Raw genomic sequence first — 27,518 nt, 5'->3', positions numbered from 1 at the left:
AAATGCTACTTTTTTAATTTTAAAAAATATTTTTTAGCTTTTTTAATTTTTAAGCAGTATATTATATTAAATTATATTAAAATTTATATACGTTAGTACTTACACGTTTAATTAATTAATTATTAAAAATAATAAAAAAAAATATTAATTTTATTTAATAATTTTAAAAAAAAGTTACTTATATTTTTTTATAAGTATAGTTTTTGTATTTTTTGCAGTATTATACTAAATATATTTATTTTAAAATTAAATTTAGGTTATACAAAGCTAAAATACTATAATAATTATAAAAAAAAATAGAATAAATTTAGCAAACTTATATAAGTATAAAAAAGTTATAAATTATAATTACTTAAGTTTTAAGTATTAAATTTTATAAGTTTTTATATAACTAATGCGTAGTATTTTTAAAATTTTTTATATTAATTTTAAAAAAATTAAAAATTTACTAGAATACTTTTAACTTATTTATAACTTATTTTGCTTTATGCACTATAGCCTAAAATAGTATTTTTTTTAATTTTTTAGTTTAAAATTTTAAAAAAAAATAAGTACTATATCTGCGCATCCTGCATTTTTAGTTTAAAAATTTAAAAATTTTAAAAGTATATAAAGTATGCTAAAGCAAAATATTTATTTTACTTTTATATAGTAAATTTTTAGTATTACTAAAAAAATTTATTTTATTTTTTACTTTTACTTAAAGTTCTATATTAAGTACTTACTATAATAATATAAGCACTGCTTATTATCTGCACTTAAAATTTTTTATTTTATTTTTAAATATTTTAAATTTTTTTTTTTTACTTTTTAGCTATTTTAAAAATATATATTAACTTATTTATACTTTAAGTACTTACCCTTTATATAAAGCCCTATATTTATAAAATTAATATAACTTAGCTATAATAATATTTATAATTTAGCTATTAAAAAGTAATAATACTATAAATTTTAAAAGTAAGCTTAGTAAAGCCTTTACCCTTTATTTAAAAAAAATTAAAAAATAAGTTGTAAAATTTAAAGTAAAAATGCAAAAATATTATATATTTTAAAGGCTAGCCTTATTCCCTAAAAAAAAAGAAAAAAAAAAATTAAAAAATAAGTTATAAGATCTAAAGTAGGAATGCAAAAATATTATATATTTTAAAGCCTAGCTATATCTACCTAAAAAAAAAAAAAAAAAAAAAAAAAAAATTATCTTTTAATATTTTTAATTTATTCTTTTATATATTTGCTTTTTACACTCTTATAATTATACTAAACAATTAATTAGCTTTAAAATATTATAAGTTTAAATTTTTTTTTAAGTAACTCTATTCCTTTTAAGCTTTAGCTAGTATGCCCTAGCCTAATATATATAAAAATAAATTTAGTATATATATTTTTTATATTTATAAGCATTTGCTGCATATATTTTTAAATATACTAATTTATTTTATAGTATTACTTTTTTCCTATTTATTCTTTTTAACTAAGTATTTTATTTTTTTAAAACTTTAGTACTTATAAGCTTTTCTAATTTATATTAAAAATATTTAAATATTATTTGCTGCCTATTAAGGTAAATATAAAAAAATTAAACTTAATTTTACTATATTTATATATTTATTTTTTTATTATTAAAATAGCTACTAAAGTTACTACTATTTTTTTAAAAAACTTTAAATACTTTAAAATTTTTTTTACTAAATATTAATAATACTAAAAAATAATTTAAATTAAAAATATAGAAGTTAGTGCATTTGCAAACTATAACTATAGTTTAGCTATTTATTTATATATTAGAATTTTTAAGCATATTATTTATAAAAGCTAATAAAAAACTTATTTTTGCTTATTTTGCTTTTTTCTAACTAAGTGTATAAACTTTTTTATTATATAAGTAGAGAATATTAGTACTTTTAAGCTTTTATTTTTAAAATATTAATACTACTTTAGTATTATATTTTATCTTTTTTATATTAATAATAGAAATAAGTACTATTTTTTTTATTTTAATATTTTAAGTACTATAAAAAATAGTATAATATTTATTAGTATAAATTTAATATTTAAAATTAGTAGTAAGTAAAGCTTGTATATGCGCTACTTATATTTTTTAAGCTAAAATAAAAATAAATATTTAAAGCTATATTTTTAATTTTTTTAATTTTTAAATATAAAAACTGCAATATATTCTTTATAATAAATATAAAATAGCTATAAAAAACTACTCTAATAGCAAATAATACAAAAATTAGGGGTATAAGCAATTATTTTTAAAATACTTAATATTTTTAAAAAATTTTGCTAGCTTTTTTAATTTTTTTAAAAAATTTTAAAAAAAAATGCAAGCTTACTTATATTAAAATCTAAATTTTAGTTTTTAAAAATGCGCAGTACTTAAAAAGTATATAAAAAAATAATTATAGTTTTAACTATTTTTATTTTTAATATATTTTGTATATATTAAGCCCTCTTTTAAAAATTATTATTTATTTTAAATTATAAAATAAATACTTTTACTTATTTTTATACTTTTATTATTTTTAAAGTTCTTAGTACAGAATTATATAATAAAAAAATAATTTACTTTTAAAAATTGTATAATATACTAGTACTTATTTAAAACTAGCTTTTTACTAGTAAGCATAAAAAGGCGCAGCTAGAGTCTTACCCTTGCCCCCCTAATTCTGCTTTGGCATTTTTCATTAATGAGACTTTAAAGCTGGATAGCTAATTACACTAGTAATTAAATAGTGCAGAAGTAAGCTTACCGCTAGGTAGACTGCGCTAGGACAGCCATTAAACAGTTACACATTATGCCTTGAAATGTAAATATGGTGCGAGTGTGCGCAGACCCTTAGTCCCAGGTAGTACTAGTATTGGTGAGAATGTCTGTGCAATACGAGGTGCCCATGCCTCTTATAGCAAATACCCGAATGCCTCTCCGGATACTTCCCTGGTAAGGCGAACGCCGAGGGTTTTTCATGTAGTGAGACTCTTTTCTTACCAAAAGATTATATTAAATCCATTGATGTGCTTCAAATGCCAGCATTCTCGGTCCTTCTCCACGGGCTCGATGCCCTGAAGGTCGGACATACGGTACAGATGGAGACATGGCGTGCACCGCCAACGAACTGCCCTCGGATTAGGTAGACAACGACTATGCCTAGACCGTGGGCAATTTTCTTTGGAAGATGTATAAGTAGACGAGAGACTGCTGAGCAAGAATGGCATCCACAATCACCAGAGCGTCGATCCCCAGAGAGCCACTACTCATTCGAAGGCTTCGCCAACTCAATTGCAATACCACCAAACATGCTTCTAAACAGGATTCTCACCATTGCCGCAATTGGGCTTACAGCTTCTGGCTTTGTCATTCCAGAAGGGCAGGAAGAAGGCACCTACGCTGTCGAGTTCGTTGACGGCGTCGAGGTCCACACAAAACTCGCCAACGCCACCGTCTACGCCCCTCTTCCGAAGCCTTACGCATCTGAGCCTCAACCTAACCGCCTTATACGCCGCGATTACTCCTGCGGAGGTGCCCGGGACCTCCATCACGGCAACACGGATGCCGCCAACGCGGACCTGGACCGCCAGTGCGGAGGAGGTGTGAACGTCAACCCTGGGATGAACTATTACTCTATCCGCGGCGATATTGTGGCTTTCTTCTGCAACTTCAGCGATCGCGAAGCGAAGTATTGCAGTGCGGGTGGCAGACAGGATTACTCGAGGGAGATTACGAAAGCGTGTGGTTGGTACAACTCCGGCTGGTTCACCTTTCCAAACCAATGGAGTATCGGCTATGATCGCGGACGATGCTTCTGTGGCGGATGTGCTTGATTGAAGAATCAGAAAGATCGGTGGGATTATCGTATAAGTGTGATGGCAAAAGTTGATGTGGAGTATGGGAGGAGATGTGACTACTAGGAGATGTAGGATTTGCGAGGACGTAACATCCAACTTGCTGCGTCCTTGGATGGGGATTTTCAAAGGCGATGGGAGCTAAAACACCAAAATCAAGCGATGCTAGCTTCTAAGTTCGTTCCCTTAAATAAGATCCTTCCATCTTTCACTTATAGGCTTCATAAATGGTGAACGCCCAGTAATTCCAAAACGCAATAATTCAACCGCACCGCTTTAGCTAAACTACCAAGCGGAAGCTTTGACTCTCGGGTACACTTATACCTTCCCGCCCCGTGTCGCAACTACTGTGCCATGACGGTGCTAACATAGCGACGGGGCACTTCATAGCTCTCCACGAACTTAACGTACGATAGATCAGTAAGTCATAACATGACAACAGCTTCACGTTCTTCATTGATGCGGCGAATATGTGCTCACAGAAAACATCCCGGGCGATAGACACCAATTACTGGTTCAATGTTGAAAATCAGCCGAACGAAAAGACAATTCGGGGGTATATGCAGCGTTTATTATAATCATCGTGGAGCAATACTATGGTCCTCCGAGTCCACCCCCTCCAACCAAACGCCACTGCACCAAGCCTCTAAGCACTATCATTCCGTCGTGCACAACCGCCCATCGAACTTTACTCAAGCACCTACTAACCACTGCAGCAAGGCCATTCGTTCCTCTCTTCCCCATCCCACCCGCGATTCCTCCTTGATATCCACTTTGTAGCAACTTCTCCGGCTCACTCTGGAGTATCGCGCCAAGCAGGCTTTTCATTTCTGCCGCGGGATCCCAGATAATCTCATCTTCCTCATCATCCAGATGCTTTAAGTGAGTGGGCAATTGATCTGTTGCAACAGGAGGGACAGGGCGTGCATACCACACGCCCCAGACAACGAGTGTGCCGAGATAGACAGCCCAAGGGTGGTGCCATAAGCGTCCACCGCCGACATCATGAAAACTCAGTTCGCCATCGAGAATGTCGACACCTTCGCTTACGAGCGCTGCGGCATGCCAAACGGCTTTTCCTGCTTCGTGCACGTTTTCCGCTACCCATTTCTTGACAGCGCGTTGTGAGCGTGCGTAGTCCTGGCGCGCAACTGGCCGGCCGAGAATATGTCGCGAGCCAGCGTAGATTTGTAGATCGAGAAAGGGTGTGCAAAGGAGAATATGAGCGGCGTGGTAGAGGGCTAGGGTAGCGGTGCGAGAGACTTGGAACTCCTTGGCGAGGTAATGATCGGATGAAGGGAGGCGGGAAAGATACTGGTTGCAGAAGTCTGTATAGTCATTGTGCCATGTCGTGTATGACGTGGCGAGGCGCGTCTGCCAGTTACCCAGGGGATTGGTGTCGATGACGCCTGGGATGGTTAGTGGTGCTCTACGAACATTGGGACTACGCAACTTACCTAGGGACGTCTGATCTCGCCGCTGCATATCCCATGCAACGGACATTAGACCATGCAGGAGCAGCGATCTTGACAGAGCGTTCATGTTCTTGGGTACGGTGGCAGCATTCGGGTGGAGATACATCTTCAAACACGACAGGAATATGGGAGGAGTAGGCTGCTTTTGGCGCAACTGATGCCAGGTCTCAGCCGAGTCCGCCTCCCACAATGACTGGTCGCATGGAAGGTTCGAGCGAAGTTCGAAAGCTGACATGCAGAGAGACTGACAGAACAGTACTGCGTGCTGGGTGTCCCACATGAAGCATAGAAATGCAAGTCTACCAAACGTTAGTCATTGTGAAGTTTAACAGATATCGAAAATACCTTTTCATCTGTTCGGCTTCACGCCATGTTCGCCAGTCGTCCTCCAAATCATCAGTGGCATCAGCCAATGTTGGTGGGCGAATACTCTGGCAGTCACTCCGCCGAATCAAGTTAATTAATAAACCGTGGAAAAGATGAGACATCTCGTGCTGCTTTTGCCCCGCCCTACTCTTACCGAAGCACTCAACAAGTAAAATCGTTTGCAGGACCCATAAACTAGGTTTCGCCGAAAATCCAGCATTCGCAAATATTTGCGGCCGCAATACGTCGTGAATACAAACCTGTTCAAGTCAGGTTAGGGTTTGCCTCAAAGACGCGGTATAACGTACAGCTAGCTGATGGGCATCCTTCTCGCCATATGTGGCCCCAAGTAGAAGGACTGACATCAAAAGTAGCGTGTCCACCTCCGAGGGGTCGAACGTCGACATGTGTATAAGAGGGTAAGCGGTATTGAAGCGCGTAAAGAAGAGATCACAATATGTTTGTAAACATGACAGGGTAAGTAGCGTGTGATCACGCATCACAATACTGCCATCTGGTGCAGTGGGCTGCGTGATATCAACCAGGTCTAGCATTTGTTGGCGAGCCAGTTCATCAATGATGGGTAGACTTTTTGACGGAAAGAGCATCGACATCGGACGCTCTACATCGAGGACTACCCCGGCGTGCGGTATCGGGTTTGTTATCCCAGGGGACACTGGAGCATTTTCCAGCTCGAGCCTCGATTGCTGGTTGACTTTACCCTGGGCATTCTTCTGCACCTCGTCACTAAGTTGCGGCGAGATCAGTGTTGCAGACGGTGAATGATCTTGTGGTGAGTCAGTCCGCGACCCAAAATGACCGACTGTCGACAAAGTCTTGTCAACGTTCACATGATCAAGCTGAAGGTCGAAGGCATGGCTTGGTTGTGAGATGGTAGTGGTGTTCAAGGCAAATGCAGTGAACGGTTCTTGCACAGCGGCTTGTTGAAATTGACCAGACCGTGGAAGGTCCATGTCGAAGAGCCAATTATAATTGCTCATCGTGGTAAATGGGTTGTTGAATGAGCTCGCCGTATCCGGGTTGAAGATATCGTCAAAGGGAGCATCGCCGAATGCAGTAGAGGCCAACGGCTCAGGCAGAGGCTGCGACAGATCCGTAGACCAAAATCTCTGGTCTATTGGCGAGTACGATTCCGATGAAGAAAGGAGATTTGAGTCCAATGTGGTTGAAGGAAAGTTTGTTCCTGTGCCAGAATCATGATCTTCCCAGGAATGGCTAAGCGAGGCGTTATGTGAGCTAGGCGGCGAGATTGGGGCACCTTCCTCCTGGTTTGAGAAGGGCACAAAGTCTGATAATGACTGAAGTGGGTCCACGTCATGTGGCTGCTGCGTAGTAGGTTGAGGTATTTGCACGCCGCTCGACAACGTAGGCTTCTTAGTGACGATTCTGCCAGTGGAATCCTTCCACATGCGCTTTCTCGTATTCAATATACCGCAACCTTCAGCACCAGCTTCCTCGTCCTTCTGACGATGACGACTCACGTGCCTTTCTATACATACTGTCAGCACTTTCCACAAAGAGCGGTGACAATGTAAGGCTCTACAGAAAAGACAACTCTTTACGTATCCTGCTCTAGGTTGCATCCGAATTGGGTACACAGTGGGGGCGCACGGCATACAAAGCCTTGCCCTTTGCTGTGCTAATCAAAGCTCGGCCCGGTTCAAGGACACTTGCGAAATAATGATAGTGTTACGCAGAGTCGGAGATGATAGAAAGGTCGTGCAAAGTATTCAATCCACTCTTGAAGAATCGAGTGATCAAAGAAGATTGGAGCACGTGCAGGGAACCTGAAGACTTGCAAGGAACCGCGTCTCACCGAGGAGGTCTCTCCGCTTAAAGTGAGCCCTGCATCTATCGCATGTATACTCGCCAGTCGAATGGTTCAGCAGATGTCTTTGGAGATGCTCTGTATACAGTCAATACGTAGCGCTATGATCATCCCAAGGCTATACTAACCTGCTCTCGTAAAACTTCTGCCACACCCGTCATTTGTGCAAACAAATCTCTTGCCCTCATTTCTGCCCACTACTTCCCTTCTCCTTCGTCCTCGAGGCATTGAACTAGCGTAGTCTGAAGTAATGGATGCCATGACGCAAATGAACAGCCGGTGATATGTCGATGTTGCAAGTGCAATTGAAGGTTGGGGGCGTGCGGAGGTGATTAATGGGGGTTTTGAGGACCCACTTCTTGAAGGATTAGGGTGTTATCAGGAACGAAACATCCGATATCAAGACCGGATTTGGCAGTTGGAGCCGTTCCTCTAGAAAGCGGGGTTGAGAGGGAGCTACGCACATTAGCGTGCCACTATGTGATCCTTCAGACTCACAACCTCAAGAGTGGGGGTGAGCAATGGTTGGCCATGAACAGCTCGGAGAACTTTAAGAAGGCCATGACTAGTACTTGTATAGTTCGTTCTGAGTACTGCTGTGTCTCGTACTACCTGCTAACAGCTGACATAATAAAAAAAGTAGGAAACTGCTAACAATACACCAACATTACTAGCAATCAAGTCCTATCGTTATCAACGAACTATACTAGCCCCCGTTGGAGGACGGCACATTTACGAGTGCATTGCAGCGACGCAAGGTTAATATGTATGACAACTAAATGAGGGTTGTCTATCCATAGCTTTGCGATAGCTTTTGACACATTGGCGGCCTGCGCTTTAGTCACGACTCGACTAATACTTGCGAGGTGTTCGAACAATAGCCGGTTTGTTTACAATAGAAAATACGACTCTGGACTAGAATATACGTTGAAGTTGAGCATAGATGCAAGCTAGTATAACGTGACTTTCGTAAGCGTTAACGAAGCTAATTTCTTAGACAGCATTAATGATGATTGATTTCATAGTGGTAGGAATTCGTTACCTTTTTAAAGCTTTAGCTACACGAATTAATTCTGTCATATCTAGAAGACTCGCAATCTTCATTGTCCCGAAAACCCCGGAATTATCTGCCTGTTACACTACAACTACGCAACAGCAACCAAAAAGCTCGTCTCCCCCTCCCTCCTCTCCACCCTCGCCCGATCAACAAGCTCATCACCAACCGCCAACCGCAGCCTCTCACTCGTAGCCGGACTATCCAGCCCCCACCCATCCGTCACACTCTTCCCGTTCATAATCCGCGCCGCCTTGATCGCTTCCCGGAGCGCAAAGAAGACGGTCGAACCCATGAAAAGCGGCGGCTCGCCTATGCCCTTGCTACTCTGCACACTGCGGAGGTGGTTCCAGGACAAGGGCTTGCCGTCGTTATCGTAGCGCAGCATGCTGGTGTTGAAGACTTGAGGGATGTCGCTGAAGCCGGGGATCTTGTAGGTTCCGGGCCCGCGGGTGAAAAGCTGGCCGTCGCGCGTCCAGAGGGTTTCTTCCATGGTGAAGAGGCCTTGACCTTGGACAAAGGCGCCTTCGATTTGGCCGTAGTCGATTGCCGGGTTGATGGAATTGCCCACGTCCTGTTGTGTTTTGTTAATCGAGAGGGATAGTGTGGAGAAAAGTGTGTGGCTTACCATCATGATATCAGTCCGCAACACAGTGTGATCGCCCGTAAGTAGATCCAATTCTACCTCCGAGCAGCACGCTCCTTGGGTCCAGTAGTAGTACAGGGGCTTCACCGTCTCCAAGTTCGTGTCGCCCCAGGTATATCCGACTTTAGGCATCTTCCAGAATCCGTTCGCAGCGAGGTTGACGCGGTCAAGGTAGGCAGCATGAGCGATCTCCTTGAGCGGTGCGCCCTGGCCAAGCTTTTCACGATAAGGTTTCAGGCGCTCGTTGATTTGATTGCAAGCATCAATGACAGCCATGCCGTTGAGATCGGAGCCTGAGGAGGCAGCGGTGGGCGACGCATTTGCAATTTGATAGGTTTGGCTGTCTTGGGTGTAGATGGCATCAAGGGGGGTACCAAGCTCTTGCGCAGCAATCTGGCACATCTTGGTGTAGAGACCTTGACCCATTTCTGTTCCTCCGTGGTGTAGTAGCACACTGCCATCGTGATATATCTTGACATAGGCCCCGGCTTGGTTGAGATGCAGAGCAGTCGCAAAACTGAGCCCGAACTTTGACGGAATGAGGCAGATGCCTCGCTTCCTCCAGCGATTCTTGGAGTTGAACTCCGCAACTGCGGCCTTTCGTCTGTCGTAATCTGAAGACTTGCTTAGTTGTTGTAGGAGAAGTGGTACATGCCAGTCCTCGTCAATCTTCTGGAAGAATGGTGTGTGTTCTCCTGGCGTGTACAGGTTTTTCCATCGTAGTTCATCCACATCCATGCCCAATCCTTCCGCGACGTTGTACATGACCGTCTCTGAGAAGTACATTCCCTGAGGAGCACCAAAGCCTCGGTATGCAGTGTTGCTATGAATATTAGTTCTGCAGACATAGCCTCGTAGGTATACGTTCGGACACTCGTAGGAATTGTCAAAGTGCGTAAGACATCGATCCATGACGGCTCCACTCATGTCCTGTGAGAAGCCACCATTGTTGTAGACATCGGCTTCAAGTGCGAGCAGCTTGCCCTCCTTTGTAACTCCAACTTTCCAGCGCGCCTGGAAGGGATGCCTCTGGCCACTGAGCAGCATGTCCTCATCGCGGTTCAGCATGATGCGTACTGGCCTCTTTTCCTTTCTCGCAGCGATGGCCGTGTAAACTGCGAATGGCACGCTGCGAGACTCCTTGCCACCGAATCCACCTCCCATCCGCTTCACACGGGCGTTAATGCGATTGCTGGGCACGCCTAATACCGAACTCACAAACTCTTGCGTTTCCATAGTGTTTTGTGTTGACGACCATACCTCCATTGCACCATCCTCGCCTGTTGGAATGGAAAGAGCAGCATTGGTTTCAAGATAAAAGTGTTCTTGGCCACCCAGTCTAGTGACGCCTTCGAAGATCCTATCACACCGAGCGAAAGCGTCCTCCATCTTGTCGTCAATAGCAAGACGTTTTCTTAGGAACTTGCCATGTGGAAAGAAGCTTTCGGCTGCGATTGCTTCGTCGATGGTAAGGATGGGCTGGAGAACCTCGTATTCTACTTTGACAGCCCGCGCCGCTGCTTGTGCTTCAAGAGCTGAATCGGCATACACCATACCAATAACCTGGCCATGGAAAAGGACCTTGTCTTCCGCGAAGAAGGGTTCATCTTTCTTGATTGAGCCCCAGACGTTGACATCTGCCGGTATACTGTTCCGGTTGATGTATCCCACGACGCCAGGCATTTCCAGCGCTCGTTCCCAGTCGATGCTCAGTATCTTTGCATGTGCTTTTGTCGACATGACCAGTCCGCCAAATAGCTCTCGGTCTAGTCGCGGTTCGTCATCCAAATACAAGGCCTCCCCCGTACACTGCTTCAAAGCAGAGAGGTGCGCAACCTGCTTGCCTACCACGCGCTGTTCGTGGGGATTATAGTCATCGCGAACACCGCTAGAAATTTCCCGGTGAATCTCATCAATGACCTGCTCATCGACGTTTCCAAGACCAAACTCGGCTGCCGACTCGTGCCAGAAGCGGAAGAATAGCGAAAGCGTCAGCGTCTTGCGATAGTCGGCCATGCCACCTGGGACGCCGTATGGAAGGTCATAGTCCTCGAGCAAGGCAGTGAGGGCGGCTTCCAACGTGTCTGAATGAAACCATCGCTTGCCCAAGAGAGCACTCTGAGTTTTTGGAGATTCTTTGGTCATGGGCGCCATCCCGCCGTACACGATACAAGCATCCTCAACAATGTCTTCCGAGTCAAGCCTCACACGGAATGCAGCAGTAACGATAGCAATATCATCATCTTTTCGTTTGGCTTGTTTGTAGGCTTTCAAGACTTCCCTCGAGTTGGGCGGTGGGAGCGGTATTCTGATACGATGGAGGATAGCATCAGGAGGTAGATTTGTCGTTCGATACGCCACAAAAAACTTCCGTATCGGAAGGTCAACGCTGCCATGTTTCTTATTGATGGCCTCTAATGTTGCACCAGCCGCTATCAACACCGGATTCGCGTCGGAGATTGGCGAGGCCGTGGCAATGTTGCCTGCAAGAGAGGCTACATTGCGGATTTGGCGACCAGCGAAGTATCGAAGTTGTTTCCGGAGCGCCTCCAACACCATTGCACGCTTCCCAAGCTTGGCATAGATCTGCTTACAGATCTGCTCCAACTCGGTGAGTGGCGTGTTAGCAGCTACTACCAGTTCCCTAGCATTTTCCAACTCCGCTTCTAGCGGCAGCTTGGTTTGCTTCAACTCTGCGATGTCCGAGACATATACAGAGACAGCGAAGTCAGAATTTTTGAAGCGAACTTCTACTTGCACTTCGCTAGCTCCACCGACAAGCTTCGCCGAGGGGTAAGCGTCCTTTAGCTCGACCAGTTGCTCGAGCTTCGTAGGCCTGAACCAGATCTTCTTGTCGTTTCCATAGCACAGAGCCTGTGATTCGTACTTCCACAGAGCTGGAGGGAAAATAATCTCTGTGTCTGGTATGTATTCCTTGAACTCAATCTTTGGAACTCCCTTCTCCGAATTCACGGATAGTGCCTCCTGGAGTGCTGTTGTTGCTTTAGTCTCGGCACCAGCACCATACTCCTTGCTCTTTAAAGGTTTGGCGTAGCTTGCTCCAGCAATTGCTGGGTCTTGCGTGGGACAATTCGTCGCGCTAACGATGGCGGGGATATGCTCATCGTCTGAGCTGGTGATGGGCTCTGTTGGTGGCGATGATGTGTTCGACCTGCTTTCATTTGAGCTGCTATCAGAAGGGGTATCCCGGCAGCAGCCTCCCGGCCGCCCACAGGAAACCTTGGAAGGACCTGCGCCCCGGTTGCGAGTCAGGTCAACTAAATCCCTCTCAAGATGCTCCCCATCTGCGGTTGTCGGCTCATTTTCCTCCGCCAGCTGACCCTTTAGATCCTCTGTGACGAATGTTTTTGCAGCATTCAAGATTGGCTTGTATCCTGTGCACCTGCAAAGGTTCCCATCCAGATGACCTTCCATCTCAATATCGCGCGCGCTGAGGTGGTACTTGTGCGTCTCTGGGTCGTATGCATTTCGCACGACCGCATACAGCGACATGACAATCCCAGGCGTGCAGAAACCACACTGGCTCCCGTGTAGCTTCGCTATCCTCTCTTGCAAGGGATGTGGCCTGTCCACGTTGCCGATGCCCTCCACGGTAATGACATGTTTGCCATCGATGCCCACCAACGGGAAGAGACATGCGTTTACAGACAGGTGTTTGATCCTCCTCTTCCCAGACTGTACATGTGCTACTTGGAGCACGACTGTACATGCGCCACAACCGCCCTCGCCACAGCCTAGCTTCGTGCCCTTGAGGTTTGGCTGCGCGCGGATATAGTCCAGAAGCGTCCAATGTGGGTTCGGATTGCTGATGATGGTTTTCCGTCCATTGATGTAGCACGTAATATCCGATTTCAAGTACGTCGATTCGATGAGCGGCGTGAGTGCATCGGCGGCGGAACGGGCCCGCGGCGGGTCCGCCGCTGCCGATTTGGGGGGAGTTGGCAGCAGGGGCATGGCAGGCTATGAACCAAGAAACGGAGAAAGACGACTTGAAAGACGCAGCCTATGCGACGCCCTGCACAACCGCACAATATGAACCCCCTCAGTAATCCGCGACGTTCACGCCCCCTCACGTAATGCTCTCGCTGATTGGGTGTGAAGCTAAGGTCTCGATAGCTTTCCCGATCGGAGGGTTTGTAGCACACCCCACTCTTACATGCAGAAAATTGTACGGTGGGCCGTTTGGCTGTAGGGCGCAAGGCGCGAGGGCGTAAAGTGTAAGGCTTGCAGTACTGCCCCTCCCCCATTCCTGCAACACAAACTTGGGATTTGCGGCAATGGATACTATGGGTGGGAGATTTAGCGCAGGTACAATAGGGGACCCTGACCTCAAAATATGCGTACATCCAAAATTCTTGATATCTTGTGGGGAGCTTCCACAACTGCTCCTGCACTCCCAATCCAGCACATAGCATATCCAGAAGCACATACGCCAGCATGCCGAAAGCAGATAGCCCGTCTGGGTTCAAGTCGCTCAAGCAGACTGCTCTGTTTACACCGTTCAAGCTGGGCCCTCTGAACCTCGAGCACAGGATCGTACAGGCGCCTCTTACGCGCATGCGAGCAACCAAGGAGAGCGATGGCGTCTTCGTCCCCAACGACTTGCAAGTCGAGTACTACAGCCAGCGCGCGACCAAAGGCGGTCTCCAGCTGACTGAAGCTACTGATATTGCCCAATATGTAAGATGCAGGAGACTGAGAGTCGTGACACTCGCTGATTCTTCTAGGCTAGCGGTTACCCAGGCGTACCAGGGGTTTTCTCAGACTCGCAGATTGCAGGTTGGAAGAAGGTGACAGATGCCGTCCACGCAAAGGGTGGTTATATATTCTGCCAACTATGGCACACCGGACGCGCTTCGCCGCCCTCGTTTCGTGCTGGCGCCCCCACAGTCAGTTCAAGCGACATCCCCATGGAAGGAAGCTGGCTGGATGGCGTGGCTTGCGCTGAGCACCCGCCCAAACCTTTGAGCTTCGAAGAGATCCAACACTGGACGAAGACTTGGGGCGAGGCTGCGAAGAAAGCTCGTGAGGCTGGCTTCGACGGCATTGAGATCCACGGTGCCAACGGATACCTACTCGACCAGTTCCTGCATGATAACGTAAATAAGAGGACAGACCAATATGGCGGATCAATCGAGAACCGCAGTCGCTTCCCCCTTGAAGTCATCCAGGCATGCTCCAAGGCTATCGGCGCTGACCGTGTCGGTATCCGTCTCAGCCCGTACAACTACTTCCAGGACACCAAGGACAGCAATCCCAACGAGCATTGGGAGTACCTGAGTGAGAAGATCGCTACTCTACCAGAGAATGAGAGACCCGCTTACGTGCACATGTGAGCACATTGCGTAGCAATTTGTCTTGATAAATACTAACAACGCCCACTAGGGTCGAGCCTCGCTTCGATGAAGTACTGGACGAGCAGGCCAAGTTGGATGCTCTGGCTGCATACACCTCGAAGGGTGGCAAGGGCGTTGAGGCCGAAGCCACAGCCAAAGGCAAGGGCAATACCCTCGCCGTCTTCCGCAGCATCTTGCAAAAGGGTGGCGTCAAGTTCATCGCTGCTGGTGGTTTCGATCGGGATAACGCTGTGCCAAAGATTGAGTCTGGCGACGCTGACCTCATCATCTTCGGTCGATGGTTCCTCGCGAATCCAGATCTTCCAAAACGTCTGGCCGAGGGTCTAGAGCTGAACCAGTACGACCGTAACACATTCTATGGCGCAGACCCACCCCAAAAGGGCTATGTTGATTACCCTTTCTACGGACAGACTGCCTCTGCTTGACTGCATAGTAGGCTTTGATGCATTTCCGGCGCTGGACTTCGTCAGTATGTTCCTCTCATAGAATAGAGTCGCATATACGATAGAATTTGACTCACTTTGAATGTTATTCGTCATGTGTCGCCATGTTTAGCTGTCCTCATTGCGTCTTCGAGGTTGAAATGGCCCATAAGGCCGTAGTGGTCTGTCACAAAGGCCACCTCTCCTTCACTCTCAAGAGCTTTCCTGAATCTCTCGTCTCCCACTTGTACTCCAACCCCTATCCGCTCCAGCCGGTCGACATGCACACCACCCCAAAATATTTCCTTGTCGAGCCTCTGATGTCCCCACCTACTCGCACCAACACCACTCTGAAACCCCCACGTCGCTCCGACATCATCACCCTCAATGCCACCTAGTTCAAGGTAGGCGTCTTTGAAGCCGTGTTCTTGCGGGGCCGTCTTATCGCGCGCCTGATTGGCATTACAGTCTCCAGCAAGAATGCTGGCTGAGATGCCTTCATCTGCATTCTGAAGATGCTTCGCGAGTGCGCTCCACTGCACAGGACGCATGCTGCCGTAACTGGAATCAAGATGAACATTGCAAAGTCGCAGATATCTTGGTTGTGGCGTATCGAGGCGTATATCCACTAACAACGCGTCGCGCTGGTACTCACTCACGAACCACATCCGGGAGACGTTGGATATTGCCAGTCGTCGATCGATCAAAGTGATCTGACCATATGGTGCAACCAACCTTGATGTATCGACATCTGTAAGATTGAAGCATTCGCGAACCCAAGGCGCGTTCATGATTTGATTGAGGTCATTCGCTTGCTGCTCGTCTGAGCCGCTCGTTTCCATAATCTCTTGCAAATGGACGACCACAGCGCAAGACTCTGGGATCTGCGAGACTAGCTCTTCCAGATGCGAAAGCGCCGAAGCCATGCGCGCGCGGGGATGCGAGGCCATAAAGTCGATGTTCCATGTGATGACGCGGAGGGCTTTCGAGGGGGCGCCTTCTCCTGCGGCCAAACGCGGGAATGACACGTCGGGCTTGACAGAGCTCCAGTAGCCATTGCGGAAGCTGAAATAGGGCTGCGGCTCGGGCTCGTAAGTCAATTGCTTCTCCAGAAGCGTGTTGAGCATAGATTTCGAGACCATAATTAATGATAGCGTCGAGGGCGTGGGAGTCGCAGATGATGGCGTTTGCAATTCGCTGTTCCTTCATCAACTTTAGGCGCGGGACGTGCTCCGGAAACGACCAAGCAACCCGTTTTCGTCATTTATACCCACTTTATCGTACCAACTTCCATCAAGCCGAGCTTATAGCTTGTGTAGTAGGTTTCCACAAATAAGTTCAATGAGGAAGAAGAAATATTGTGGAACTAATTTACAACCGCTTGCTGTATCCCCGAACCTCAAGTGCCTAGGTCACTACAGTCACAACAGTTACCAAGATTTATATGACAAGACAGTGCATCGCAAGCTAGAACACAAGAAGTGAGTTTTTAGTCCCGGCATCACTGTTAGTTTCGCATTGTTGTTCTCTCATAACAAGGGGCAAGTGCTACCATTCTTACTAGTGCTGCCACCTACTTCTCTTTGATGTACCTCGTCTTCCCGTTTCCTCGCCTCTTTATGATGTGCATTCTGATCCTACTCAATTGCAGCTCCCAGAGACCAAGAATCTATAGCAACCATGGGCGAAACATGGTACACTGGGGATTCTCAGGGTCTGATGCGAACTGCGCGTCAGTCCAACCGTTCTGATACCTGGAGAAATAGTCGCAACTTCCTGTCGCACACGTCCAAAATCCCAACCTAGGTATGCTAGTTTCATTACCTGCTCGATCTTGACGACTGATGGCACCACAGAAGCACAATGGATTACCACCAGATATACCACGGTTGTCGCCCCATGTAATCCATCTATGGCAATGGTCGCATAAATAGTACGGTCGGCCTGCATTGCCATTGCTATTGCCTTGATTCACGATATTTCGATCTCCTTGCCCCGCGCCACAGTGGTGGCAAGGAGGAGACATAGGAGATAATCGAGGCTGTAGTGTTGACATAGGGCCGTGAAGGTCTCGATCCTCGGAACCACTACATTCAAGTTAGGCAGGACATCATAGTTATACATGCGAATACTAGCCAAATTGTATAGGGCTGACGCCTCCCAAAGTCCAAACGAGCTTGATTGTGATGATTGATGGATCTGATCAAATGGAATGCTGTCCTGTCCAGGTCCGAGTGGAAAAGGATGGAAGAATGTAAGGCCACAAGAAGATAACAGCTATGAGGCAAATAAATTCAAGTTAATAGGGAGGAGAAGCCTGCCTTTATGGTCTCCATATGCGAGTTGAGCCACTTCATGCAGTCCAACGTGTCTTCCAGTAAGTCGTCAATAATAGGGCTCTGTCATGGTCATCCTCACCGGAACTTGGCGCTCAGAACTACCTGTTAAGTTGTCGCCAATCAATGGAGGTATTTTGAGTGCAGGGATGCTTGTAACCAGGCCAGTGGTGAAGCAACACAACATGTACTGTGCATCGCAGGCCACAACAGTATAGATGCATGCGACTTCTTTCAGGCTCTTAGTATGTTCATCACCTGTACAAATGCCTCTGTTGTTCCTCCTTTTCCCTTCTATATCCCATTCATTCCTGACGACCTGCAAGTTCCCCTTCACTGTCCCCGGAATATGGCAAATGGACCACGGCCAGCTCAGGATGGACGCTAAAAAGGTATGGTTTAGTGTCGCAAATGAAATAGGGTTCCAAAGCGAAGAAGTTCGGCATAGGTTGTGTGTCTAAACGTACATAGAGGGGCTTTCCTTTGATGTGATGAAGAGTAGAGCACATTCTAGAAGCCAAGACATTACTAGCAAAGTGACATCTTATACTTTGTGTAAGCTTTAATGTTTATAGTTATATCTGAGCTAATCGTTGGATTGCCGCTGCGAGGTCTCCTGCGCCGCGGAAGCGATCACTCCCCCGCAGCCGCCTACAACTCAGATAAGCTCCCGATAAGAGCTCCATCAACCAACGGTTGCATGACGTTTACGCATCTCCGCGCCCCGTGGATATGTACACTGACATAATGTTTCTCTTGTCAAAAAAAAAGATGCTTCACTACTATTCATCGCGTTGACTGCCCTGACTCGATCTGAAGATTGACTCACCAAAATTCAACCTTCAACACCAGGCACAATGACTGCAGCGAACGGACACGCAAACACTGTAAACTCGGAGCACTTCTCCCCATATAGAGCCGATGGCAAACTAGTAGGTCGCATTCCAGCTTTGCAGATCTTGTGGACCTAAAAGGACTGGACGCGTTACCTCCCATGAACTCGCAATATCGTAATCGCCCCACACGTAGTACTGGACTGACATTTTTGTCTGGTGTAGTATGGATTTGTCTGTGTGGTGACAGGCGCGACCCAACCTGTTGGAAGAGCAATTGTTGCTGAGCTTGCTGGTGAGTCTACGTCCTAGGCAAGTTCAATGTCTTCCAAGTCACGAAGCAGCAGTCTCATCAAACCTACCGAAACTAACCAGAATTTAGCCCACGGCGCGGCATGCATATACGCATGCTCCTCGAACCCGAATGACCCATACGCCGAACTTGCTGAAACTATCAACGCACAATACCCTAACACCAAAGTCATCGGGTACCCCTACAAGATCAACTCAGAAGAAGACACTCTAGGTCTAATCGACGATGTACTGAACTCCTGGGGCCGCCTCGACGTATGGACTTCCAGCACTGGGCTCCTCGGTCCACCATCAATCACCACGACAGGCACGAAAGACCTGTACGCAGCCTTTGAGACAAACGCCATGCCTGCTTTCTTTGCCCTGAAGTACGCGCCTGCAGCAATGCAGAAAACCGCGCCTAAAGGCAGCTATCCCAACGCTGCACCTAAAGACGCACCCTACGGTAGCATCATAGTCATCACGTCTGTTGCAGGGACGTATGGTGGTTGCTGGGCCCCTGCCTTTACCATGGCTTCTCACGCGGCTCTGGGCGTCGTGCGCTCTGGTGTGCTAGTTCTCAAGGGCACTGGTGTTCGCATCAACGCCATCACTGCCGGCCAGATTGACGTTGGAGTCGATTTGAGGGATAGCGGTGTGAAGGAGATGGCGCAGGGACAGTTTCCGCCCGCCTCGTTGCAGGGTGGGGAGACTCAGAAGAGGACGATTGGGCTGGAGAGGGCTGGTAGGCCAGAAGAAGTAGGGAGGGTTGCTGGGTTTTTGGCGAGCGGCTTCAGTAGTTATATCACGGGGGCAGAGCTGAGGGTTGATGGTGGGGCGGGGGTCATGAATCCTTTGACTGTGCCCGTGTAGAATGTGATATTTGTGTAGTGGGAAGTACTCTGATAATCTGTTAACAAAAAACAGAGGTTGAGCCTCGTACGGCTTTGAGATATTCTACCCCTCTTCTCTCTGATCACGCATTGACAAGGCTCCTATCACCGTCTCACAATTTTGCTGTCACTTCCTTTTATTCTAGAAGTTTGGCTGAGTATGCGTAGCACCTCAATTGTCATCATCATCCTCGCCATCAAACAAGCCCCGAACCTTATGCTCAGGTTCCATCTCATTCCACTCCTCGATCACCTTCTCCGCCATTTCATAATCATCGTTTGAATGAAATCCAGTTATAGCAAGACGACAGATGTTCCTCGCGATACGATACTCTGTCGAATATGCGTACCTCAAATACTCCGGCCCAACAGCGTCCTCAAACGCGGTCTTGACCGCCTGAAGATCAGAATCAGTTGGCGCCACGTTGGCCAGCGCCTCATCCAAGTCCTCATCTCCTTCAAAATCCCATAGCCAAGATGGTGGACGGCAGTTCACGAATGAGGGGGCGAAGACAGCTTCGTCCCAGTCTAGAATCGCGGAGAGGTGTGCAGTGCCAGGCGAGGTGATGTCGATGAGGATGTTGCGCGGCTCAAAGTCCATGTGCGCTAGGGAGTATGTGACATCTTTGAAGATTCCCCTTCGGTGCAGCTCCTCGATGATGGGAGTGAAAGATTTCCACGGATTAGTGTGTTCGCGGTGGAGCGAGAGGTCGTATTCGCGCTGACGAGCAAACTGAGACGTGAGGAAGTCGTACACGCTTTGTGGAGCGGAGTATGTGAATGCCTCTCCTGAGCCGGGTCGGAAGGCGTTTCGTGGTGGGCATTGCAAGCGCAGGACTTGGGCGGGTGAAGCACTGTTTGGAATACTGTCTGGATCAAGAGTGCCAGGGCATGATGACCGCAACTTTCCCATCTCCGCTAGGGCGGAACCAAGCTCCCGCGCGAAAGCGATGCGCTGCTGGGTATTCAAATCCAAATACACCTCTTCGGCTGACTTACCGGGCAGGCGAGGCTGAATTGTGAATCGACTTCCAACCGGATTATCGCTAGAAAGACTCAAGAACTTTATCTTCGGCACGGGGACTTTTGTGCCAGCGAGAAAAGATAGTATAGCAACTTCTTGTTCAACCCATGCATGCTCGTACCGTGGTATACGAATCACAAACTCATGGAGCTGAGAGTTGCGGCCTGAGCTTGGGCAAACCTTCTGAGCTAGTTTCTGAGCATGGCGTAGAATCCACGACATCTGCTTCTTCGAGGAGTCAACTTGGATTCCAAGAACGCGGTTGTAGGAGCCTCCCTCCATACGTGTGACCCGGAAGGCGTCCGTTGCTAGGCGCGGCCACATCTTTTTGCTCAGCTCGATGACTTTCGTTTGGAGGGTTTCGAAAGGTTCATGTTCGAACATCTCGGTCGAAGTGGTGGATATTTCGGACACAGCGATCGATGCAGCATCATCTATAGTATCATGGTTGTTGATGAACCGGTCCATATGCTCTATGAATATGCTGGACATGTTTGGGTTGAGTTGGAAATAGATTGGGTGAGAGCGGGAAGATTATAATGCTATTCCAAGATGTGGAAGGCTTCCTATATGTTAGCTACAAATTCTAACACAAAGTTTGACCTAGGGGACAAAGAATACATTGTGGCTTACCAGGTCGGATATGCCACCCTTAGAGCCCCGTTGTTCATTGTCTCCTACGCTACTGCGTAGAGTCAAGGATAGCTCCTTTCCTTTGATACCTTGTTCATACTTCCTCACTGTAGGATGAAAAGGTACCAAAATAGCATTGTCTCTTAACATACTCTGCATTTGCCAACAAATGCAAGAGCACATAGCTTGACTCTATATCTCCCCCTCAAACTTACATTCCAATTTCATCATACAGCGTTCCATTATCGTCATTAAGACCACAATACAACGACCTAACGAGCTAACTTACCTCAAAGACTAGTTTAGAAAATGGCTCGCAAACTCGGCGCAAAGGTAACCCATCATTGTTGGTGTGGCAAAACCGGATATTGTCGCAAGCACTTAGCTAGGTGTGAAAAACACCAGATAGACTACTACGCCAATGGTAAGTGTAAAAGCTGCGAAGGCGAAGCAGATGCTGCGGCTCGAAAAGAGCAGAAGCAGAAGCAGGATCATATTAAACAAGACGAAGAAGCCAGAAAGCGACAAGAAGATGAGGCGTGGTACGGTAAGACCAAGAGTAGAAAGTAGGTATGAGGGGAAGGTAAGGTAACATGACTGAATATCTGTCCCTGGTTCCCGAGAAATTGCCCCCGTCGAGAGAAGCACGGCTTGTAGAAGTCTTGTAGGGTGGAAAGGCTGCCATCACATCGTCGGCGCCGTACCCCTAATTTACCAATTCCTAACGGTATCATGCAAAGATTAGATGAGGCTTGTAGCTTTGTGTTAGAAATGGTGTTGGAACGGAAAGTGCAGAATATGTGCACTTATCCAATACATTATGCAATGAAATCCCAAGCTCTCCAAATAAAATCGCCATCAGCCATCAATTGCACAATCTGCCTGGCGAGTGAACACGCTAGACCAACTTACAGAATATCACTATGATTCATCACCAGCGTACCGGAATTACTGGGTCGAGTTCTACGAGACTTCCGCAAGGACAGTGAGTAATATTTTGTTATCGATGCGGCAACCCTCAGTTGGTGTGGCACCATGCCTGTATCCTGCGCGAAGCTTGAGATCCAAGTCTGCGGCGCTATAACCTTTCAAGTTATTCTTAAGAACAAGCGAAAAGGCCCAGGAGCAGAGAGTCGTCGTGTCTGATACATTTTCTGCGGGTACTGCACTACTAAATGCTTGTATCATCAAAGAATCCATAGTCAACTGACCAACGCCTTCAGCATGGACATCCGTCTGCAGCAACTCCGAGGCAGAAGTTGAAGCAGTAGGAAAGGTGGGAAGCTCCCATGAGAGAGGTGAAGCGAGTTGGAGCGAATCTCGAGACATCTGAGTTGAAGCTATGACATCTGGACCTAATGATCCAGGTGTACATTGTGCTTGTTCTTCGTGGCTCATGATTTGTGTCAAGTGCGGCTTGTAGAGGTTAGGAATGAGCAAGATCCGGACATCATGAGAATTACACACCTGTAGACTATTCATAGACAGGAAATGAGGCGAGCAGAGTTTGACTTGGGAACCACTTTCGTTATCTAGTAGAACCCGCGAAATATTTGGAGCGATGTGGGCCGCATTATTGTAAACTTTGAGAAAGTCATCGCGCAACCCCAGAGACTGTAAGAGTCGTTTGAGCGACTTGTTTTCTGTTTCTAGCTGCTCTAGCTTTTGATCGGTTGCAGATTCCATATTGCCGTTTTCGTATTGACGGATCTTATCCTCGAGGCTTGCGATGTATTCTTTCTGGCGCGCGCGACAACGTCGCTGGTTGTTACGAATGCGCTCAGGATCTGTAGTCTATTCTTCAAGTTCAGTACCCAAGTCAGAACTTGGGAAGATGGGATGGACCGTACCTTTCCTTTTGAGGTTGATCCGTTAGTACTGCTTGTCATCTTTAAAATCCTGGGGATGACTGCTCGAAGGATGCTGCCTGAAGTCGGTGCGGTGCTGTGAGTCGCTTCCTTGGTCTAAGACTTGAAAAAGTTAATATGAACCTGTCTGAAGTCGAGACTGAAGGGCCGCTTAGTGTCAACTTATGTTGGTGTAGCTACAGACGAAGTTGGCCGTAATCATGTCCGTGGTCGCGGTGCCAAGGCCGGCCAACCTAGCTCCGGCGAGTCAATATACAGTGTGAGCTCATCCGCCATTCACCACTCAACCATGTCGAGAAAGGTCCGTTAAGAGTACCCACATTGATCTTCGAATGAACAACTGACCACGTACTAGAGTAGCGACACGCCATCATCCAAGCGCATTCGCGAAAACCAAAGGCGTTCCCGTAACCGGCGCGCCGAACTCCTAAACGACCTCCAGACACGCGTGCACGAGTTTGAGCGGCAGGGCGTTATAGCCACACAGGATATGCAGCAGGCTGCGCGAAAAGTTGCCCAGGATAACATTCGACTTCGCAGTCTGCTTGCGCTCCACGGCGTCTTGCAGGAAGAAGTAGACTCCTATCTACGATTGTCAGACGAGGTACATGTCCCTACCCTCCAGGGCTCATTGGTAAACCCACAAGATGGAATGCCTGAGAGAGATTTGAATCGCAGCTTAAGTCCGACACAATCCTCGCATCAAGCTCAGAGTCAGTACGTCGGTGATGGGCCTACGAATGTTAATCTACAGTTTGAACCGCACCAACAAAAGCCATCTACCGCACGGCATTCGAAAGCAATAGAAACCGATACTAGTACACGCGTTCAAACAGAACAGTCAATACCCAAAGTAGCAGAGCAATGTTGTGATCTTCAAGGCCATAATGGATCGATTGACAGCAATTACGTATGCCCTGTCACCGAACCTCCAGGATGTCCGAACTCTTCCAGCTGCTTCTGCGCTCCTGCGCCATCAGTTCCATTTTATTCCGTTAGCTCTGGACTTGAAATCTCATGCGAGACAGCCGCAACAATCATCGCCGAAATGCGAGGGGATGGAGATAGGGACTCAATTCGTGCATCGCTTGGGTGTGGTGACCGAGGAGATTGTAACATCAAAAATTCCACAGTTTTGCAGGTTATGGACGAGGGACACGGATGACGCGGGATGCTACGGCATGTTCTGTTGAGCATCGAATTCATCCCGATGAGTACCACATTATCAGCCGTGCGAGCCAACTATTACGAAAATAGATTTCGAGCCCAAATTGGTTCGTGCGAGACTATGCACATCCTACAAAGTAGAGACCCTGTCGGTGGTGCATATCCTAGCTCGAAGCATCTATTGCTATGAAAAGGCGGTTGAATAAGTCGCGCAGCAAGCAAGACTCGTCACAATGCAAAATAACTATTGTAATAGCTCAGACATTGTCCGAGTCTCTACGCCGGATGATTTTGTGTTTGGCGACTCTTTACTCTACGAAGTTGGAAGATAAAGAAGCTTGCGAGTACATACGTAATACCAGCGAAAATTTGGGTATAAAGATACTGCTTCGAGGAAGAAGGCCGTCTAAGTTTCAAGGCAATGCCTTCAGATACTAAGCAATATTGTTAGTTACAACGTCCATAAGAATAGTGGGTAAACCCTACCCGTAGCTGGAATTATAACTGTCGCCCATGAGAGAGACAGTAGTGACTGCAAGTTCTTTATCCCCGCAACTTCGACACAGAGCGGACCTATAGTCTGTATTAGAGGCAATGTTAGCGCATGCACTATGGATAGTGGAGAGGGGTTAAGTGACCCAACGCACCATCCAGAAAACCCCAACGACAGCCCCGCAAATGATTGCAAAAAACCCAGTGAGTCCAAAAGATGTAGCAGGCAACCAGAAAGCAAAACATGAAAGACCACACAACAGGGTTAAAACACCGGCTGTGTCGATTCGGCTCCATCGGTCGCTGAGTATGCCAATAATTGGTCGTCCGACTGCAGTGCCCACATTCAACAGCCCGATCACGTCTGTAGCTTGGGCTCTAGTGAGACCTATGGATAAGGCAAAGTCGGATAGAGAGAAGAGCAGCGTAACATATCCCAGCATGCTAATGAACACCCAGGAAAGCAGTAATATCACATCGTATCGTTGAAGGAGTTTAGTGTCGAATGCAAGCTGAAATGGTTGGATGACATGATTCCGGTCCCGTATTGCTATGATTGCGGCGAAATTGGCGGCGAGTGCGATGATCCCGGTGATGCGTAAAGCCCAGCTCATATTCAGATGTTGAATGATAGCCTCAGTGCCCCACGCGAAGGCAGCACCGCCAACGCCAGATCCGGCAGCACTAATCCCATTGGCTAGACTACGGCGTCGAACGAACCACTGAGAAAGGATGGGAAGACTGGGGATGTATAGGAATCCAATGCCACAGCCGATGAGAATGCCTTGAGAGATATGCAGCTGCCATATTCGAGTCGCGAATGAAGCTGCAATGAAACCTCCGATTTGGAAGACCAATCCAGCAAGCATTGTCGTGTGTATCCCAAACCTCCGAGTAAGAATGGTAACAACGGGCGCTATAAGCATCGCTATCGAGAAGTTGAAGCCGCCAATGAAAGCATAATCCCATGTCGTTGCTTCAGGAAAAACATCGTCGGCCAAATAATGTGAGAGATAGATGCCATATGCCTAAGTAACGAGTCAGTAAAATTGCTGATTAAAGAGGTAATAGTTGTAGAAAGATGTCAAAGGTAGTATGAAGACACCACAACAACCTGTCTAATGCGTTTATTGCAGTGTATGCCTACCGAGACGGTGCCCCAGGTAAAGCAATTGATCGTAAAGCATGCTGCTACGCAGACCCAGCCATAACCACCGTCTGGAAGCACATATTCTTCTCTGTTGTCATCGTTTCCTATGCTATTGAATTCGTTCATTGGTGCCGATGATCGGTCGGCCAGGGAAATTGCCATCCTGCTTTTACAATGCGAGTACTAGTGGATCCTGAGAGGAAGTTGTGAGTCATCTTGGACTTTTATGGTTCTGAGATACAGGTTGGGTGCTCAGTATGTCACCTGCTCGCGGCAGTATGTCACTCCCGCGGTAAGCATTCCGAACACTTGCCCCGCGCACATTCATACGCCATAAAAGTTTTTAGTTAGTGAGCTAAGGCAGAGATCTGATATTAATGTTTCATGTCATCAGATCCCCTTTCTATGCTTGATTTATGCTATATACATTTTATATACTTATTTCTATGATATCCTATTGAAATGCCGGCGTAGGCGCAAGGCCGTTATCAAGCATACAACCTCTCGTTAATTCATTTACATATCGTCCAAAGATGGACCATTCCTTAGGTCTAACAACCTCGCCTTTTCCTCCTTCACCCTCTTCTCCTCTCTCTCGCTGTACCGATCACCGAAAAGATCAAAGTGTGGCCGCATTACCAGCGTATACTTTACAAATTCCTCCATACAATCAACGAGCCTGTCTCTGTTCCCACTTGGCATAAGCCTACTCCCTCCTTCACTCGCGTCCTCGCCTGTGAACTGTGTATAAGCCATGGGTATTGAGCTTTGATTCGGAATAGCAAACATGCGCATCCACCGTCCAAGAATGCGCAGGGAGTTCACAGTATTGAATGATTGGGATCCACCGGATACTTGGGCAATCGCTAATGTGCGTCCTTGAGTCGGCCGAACGGAGCCTGTTGAGAGGGGTATCCAGTCGATCTGGTTCTTGAAAACTGCAGTCTAGGTAGAACAAGCTCGTTAGCTCAATGGAAAGCATATGGTACGGAACAATCCAAGGGCACTTACAAGGTTTCCGTGTTGCTCAGGACTTATCCAGACGTGGCCATCGCTCCACTTACTAAGATCTCGCAACTCCTGCACTTTTGGGTGTGAGTGCTGAACATCGTCCTTTACAGGCAGTCCACTAGGGTCGTACACGCGGACGTCGCAGCCAAGCCGAAAGAGTATTCGACTAGCCTCAAATGCTAGGAGACGTGAGTAAGACCTGCACGACATCAGCTTCAATTACACGCATGCAGATTGCCGCACGACCAGTAGGGTTTATACCGGTTTCGCAAGCTGCCATATAAAACGAGCACATTCAATCTGGTGCCCCCATTCCTCAGGACTTGGAGATCTACCATCTCCAATGCTGTGCTAAGCTCGAGCCGACCAACCCAGTCTTGGTCTGAGTGTGTATTGTCATCTAACAGGAAGGGTCGATACTTTTTTCGAATGATAGCGTCATCTTGGCGGGCCGGAATTGCAAGAGAGAGGCCGCGATATGCCGGGTCTGTCGTGAGTTCAGTTCGAGCACGCTCTGCTGCCGTGTTGTTCAAATCCCCGTTCGTCACTGTACCCATCGTTCGAAAGAATAATTGATAGCGACTGAACTTCGCGATAGTACAGATACCCGTTCGTCGAAGTGAAGGGCAAATAATCATGAATCTGTTGCGCGGAGGAATATACTGAGATGGCAAAAATGCTGTGGAGATACGACCCTGATAGCTGTAATGGTATATGTCGCTAAATGTAGTGTCGAAAGGGTCGAATGTCACTGCGAAGCGAGCAGTACGTCACTCGGAAA

At 46.7% G+C, this 27,518-nt stretch overlaps 13 protein-coding genes across 13 annotated transcripts; 4 read left to right on the top strand and 9 right to left on the bottom strand.

The window, feature by feature from the left end:
• Positions 1-3,303: 3,303 nt before the first annotated feature.
• K460DRAFT_287342 (uncharacterized protein) lies at positions 3,304-3,828 on the top strand (the record flags this gene model as incomplete). The annotated part of the gene is made up of 1 exon (XM_040928957.1): positions 3,304-3,828. The coding sequence occupies one exon, from the start codon at positions 3,304-3,306 to the stop codon at positions 3,826-3,828; it is 525 nt and encodes a 174-aa protein (XP_040785372.1).
• Positions 3,829-4,443: 615 nt separating this feature from the next.
• On the bottom strand, positions 4,444-7,120 carry K460DRAFT_287868 (uncharacterized protein; the record flags this gene model as incomplete). The annotated part of the gene is made up of 4 exons (XM_040929002.1): positions 4,444-5,258; positions 5,307-5,623; positions 5,670-5,950; positions 5,999-7,120. 4 exons carry the CDS (start codon positions 7,118-7,120, stop codon positions 4,444-4,446), a joined length of 2,535 nt encoding a protein of 844 aa, XP_040785371.1.
• Positions 7,121-7,321: 201 nt separating this feature from the next.
• On the bottom strand, positions 7,322-7,870 carry K460DRAFT_134551 (uncharacterized protein). Its single transcript, XM_040926702.1, has 2 exons — positions 7,668-7,870; positions 7,322-7,617 (listed from the first exon to the last, which is right to left on the bottom strand). The coding sequence occupies exons 1-2, from the start codon at positions 7,798-7,800 to the stop codon at positions 7,469-7,471; spliced, it is 282 nt and encodes a 93-aa protein (XP_040785370.1). The 5' UTR covers positions 7,801-7,870; the 3' UTR covers positions 7,322-7,468.
• An 814-nt stretch (positions 7,871-8,684) lies between these two features.
• K460DRAFT_288270 (xanthine dehydrogenase/oxidase) lies at positions 8,685-13,214 on the bottom strand (the record flags this gene model as incomplete). Its single annotated transcript, XM_040929034.1, has 2 exons — positions 8,685-9,167; positions 9,222-13,214. 2 exons carry the CDS (start codon positions 13,212-13,214, stop codon positions 8,685-8,687), a joined length of 4,476 nt encoding a protein of 1,491 aa, XP_040785369.1.
• A 398-nt stretch (positions 13,215-13,612) lies between these two features.
• Positions 13,613-15,165, top strand: K460DRAFT_367750 (FMN-linked oxidoreductase). The gene is made up of 3 exons (XM_040933637.1): positions 13,613-13,940; positions 13,988-14,592; positions 14,646-15,165. Exons 1-3 carry the CDS (start codon positions 13,698-13,700, stop codon positions 15,040-15,042), a joined length of 1,245 nt encoding a protein of 414 aa, XP_040785368.1. The 5' UTR covers positions 13,613-13,697; the 3' UTR covers positions 15,043-15,165.
• On the bottom strand, positions 15,153-16,166 carry K460DRAFT_291214 (uncharacterized protein; the record flags this gene model as incomplete). Its single annotated transcript, XM_040929260.1, has 1 exon — positions 15,153-16,166. The coding sequence occupies one exon, from the start codon at positions 16,164-16,166 to the stop codon at positions 15,153-15,155; it is 1,014 nt and encodes a 337-aa protein (XP_040785367.1).
• Positions 16,167-16,801: 635 nt separating this feature from the next.
• Positions 16,802-17,017, bottom strand: K460DRAFT_268311 (uncharacterized protein; the record flags this gene model as incomplete). Its single annotated transcript, XM_040927535.1, has 1 exon — positions 16,802-17,017. A coding segment is annotated over one exon (216 nt), but the record flags the coding sequence as incomplete, so codon positions are not given.
• A 1,092-nt stretch (positions 17,018-18,109) lies between these two features.
• Positions 18,110-19,587, top strand: K460DRAFT_396280 (NAD(P)-binding protein). Its single transcript, XM_040936093.1, has 3 exons — positions 18,110-18,307; positions 18,434-18,503; positions 18,591-19,587. Exons 1-3 carry the CDS (start codon positions 18,233-18,235, stop codon positions 19,370-19,372), a joined length of 927 nt encoding a protein of 308 aa, XP_040785365.1. The 5' UTR covers positions 18,110-18,232; the 3' UTR covers positions 19,373-19,587.
• On the bottom strand, positions 19,565-20,884 carry K460DRAFT_289421 (uncharacterized protein; the record flags this gene model as incomplete). The annotated part of the gene is made up of 4 exons (XM_040929121.1): positions 19,565-19,709; positions 19,752-20,030; positions 20,298-20,347; positions 20,429-20,884. The coding sequence occupies 4 exons, from the start codon at positions 20,882-20,884 to the stop codon at positions 19,565-19,567; spliced, it is 930 nt and encodes a 309-aa protein (XP_040785364.1).
• Positions 20,885-21,670: 786 nt separating this feature from the next.
• K460DRAFT_314437 (uncharacterized protein) lies at positions 21,671-23,084 on the bottom strand. The gene is made up of 3 exons (XM_040930279.1): positions 22,900-23,084; positions 22,517-22,843; positions 21,671-22,465 (listed from the first exon to the last, which is right to left on the bottom strand). The coding sequence occupies exons 1-3, from the start codon at positions 22,936-22,938 to the stop codon at positions 22,013-22,015; spliced, it is 819 nt and encodes a 272-aa protein (XP_040785363.1). The 5' UTR covers positions 22,939-23,084; the 3' UTR covers positions 21,671-22,012.
• A 115-nt stretch (positions 23,085-23,199) lies between these two features.
• K460DRAFT_387079 (uncharacterized protein) lies at positions 23,200-24,580 on the top strand. The gene is made up of 2 exons (XM_040935631.1): positions 23,200-23,218; positions 23,273-24,580. The coding sequence occupies exons 1-2, from the start codon at positions 23,207-23,209 to the stop codon at positions 24,080-24,082; spliced, it is 822 nt and encodes a 273-aa protein (XP_040785362.1). The 5' UTR covers positions 23,200-23,206; the 3' UTR covers positions 24,083-24,580.
• K460DRAFT_432181 (MFS general substrate transporter) lies at positions 24,177-25,852 on the bottom strand (the record flags this gene model as incomplete). The annotated part of the gene is made up of 3 exons (XM_040938350.1): positions 24,177-24,664; positions 24,732-25,604; positions 25,724-25,852. The coding sequence occupies 3 exons, from the start codon at positions 25,850-25,852 to the stop codon at positions 24,536-24,538; spliced, it is 1,131 nt and encodes a 376-aa protein (XP_040785361.1). The 3' UTR covers positions 24,177-24,535.
• Positions 25,853-26,112: 260 nt separating this feature from the next.
• K460DRAFT_367743 (arsenate resistance ArsH) lies at positions 26,113-27,342 on the bottom strand. The gene is made up of 3 exons (XM_040933636.1): positions 26,999-27,342; positions 26,738-26,936; positions 26,113-26,671 (listed from the first exon to the last, which is right to left on the bottom strand). Exons 1-3 carry the CDS (start codon positions 27,292-27,294, stop codon positions 26,243-26,245), a joined length of 924 nt encoding a protein of 307 aa, XP_040785360.1. The 5' UTR covers positions 27,295-27,342; the 3' UTR covers positions 26,113-26,242.
• Between the last annotated feature and the right edge of the window lie 176 nt (positions 27,343-27,518).

This window comes from Cucurbitaria berberidis (genome assembly GCF_010015615.1).
Source record: "Cucurbitaria berberidis CBS 394.84 unplaced genomic scaffold K460scaffold_4, whole genome shotgun sequence".
NCBI classification, from domain to species: Eukaryota; Fungi; Ascomycota; class Dothideomycetes; order Pleosporales; family Cucurbitariaceae; genus Cucurbitaria; species Cucurbitaria berberidis.
The sequence above is the reverse complement of the archived record's forward strand: the minus strand, read 5'-3'. Positions and strand labels throughout refer to the sequence as shown.

What these genes read in the sequence shown, in the direction of transcription:
- K460DRAFT_134551 (XM_040926702.1), bottom strand. Translation starts at nt 7,800, where the DNA reads ATGGCATCCATTACTTCAGACTACGCTAGTTCAATGCCTCGAGGACGA. An exon ending in CAGAAGTTTTACGAGAGCAG is followed by an intron (nt 7,618 to 7,667) that starts GTTAGTATAGCC and finishes GACTGTATACAG; the next exon opens with AGCATCTCCAAAGACATCTG.
- K460DRAFT_367750 (XM_040933637.1), top strand. Translation starts at nt 13,698, where the DNA reads ATGCCGAAAGCAGATAGCCCGTCTGGGTTCAAGTCGCTCAAGCAGACT. An exon ending in CTACTGATATTGCCCAATAT is followed by an intron (nt 13,941 to 13,987) that starts GTAAGATGCAGG and finishes TGATTCTTCTAG; the next exon opens with GCTAGCGGTTACCCAGGCGT. An exon ending in AGACCCGCTTACGTGCACAT is followed by an intron (nt 14,593 to 14,645) that starts GTGAGCACATTG and finishes AACGCCCACTAG; the next exon opens with GGTCGAGCCTCGCTTCGATG.
- K460DRAFT_396280 (XM_040936093.1), top strand. Translation starts at nt 18,233, where the DNA reads ATGACTGCAGCGAACGGACACGCAAACACTGTAAACTCGGAGCACTTC. An exon ending in ATAGAGCCGATGGCAAACTA is followed by an intron (nt 18,308 to 18,433) that starts GTAGGTCGCATT and finishes TGTCTGGTGTAG; the next exon opens with TATGGATTTGTCTGTGTGGT. An exon ending in AATTGTTGCTGAGCTTGCTG is followed by an intron (nt 18,504 to 18,590) that starts GTGAGTCTACGT and finishes ACCAGAATTTAG; the next exon opens with CCCACGGCGCGGCATGCATA.
- K460DRAFT_314437 (XM_040930279.1), bottom strand. Translation starts at nt 22,938, where the DNA reads ATGACAAGCAGTACTAACGGATCAACCTCAAAAGGAAAG. An exon ending in GATCAACCTCAAAAGGAAAG is followed by an intron (nt 22,844 to 22,899) that starts GTACGGTCCATC and finishes CTTGAAGAATAG; the next exon opens with ACTACAGATCCTGAGCGCAT. An exon ending in TGTCTATGAATAGTCTACAG is followed by an intron (nt 22,466 to 22,516) that starts GTGTGTAATTCT and finishes AACCTCTACAAG; the next exon opens with CCGCACTTGACACAAATCAT.
- K460DRAFT_367743 (XM_040933636.1), bottom strand. Translation starts at nt 27,294, where the DNA reads ATGGGTACAGTGACGAACGGGGATTTGAACAACACGGCAGCAGAGCGT. An exon ending in TATGGCAGCTTGCGAAACCG is followed by an intron (nt 26,937 to 26,998) that starts GTATAAACCCTA and finishes GATGTCGTGCAG; the next exon opens with GTCTTACTCACGTCTCCTAG. An exon ending in CTGAGCAACACGGAAACCTT is followed by an intron (nt 26,672 to 26,737) that starts GTAAGTGCCCTT and finishes TGTTCTACCTAG; the next exon opens with ACTGCAGTTTTCAAGAACCA.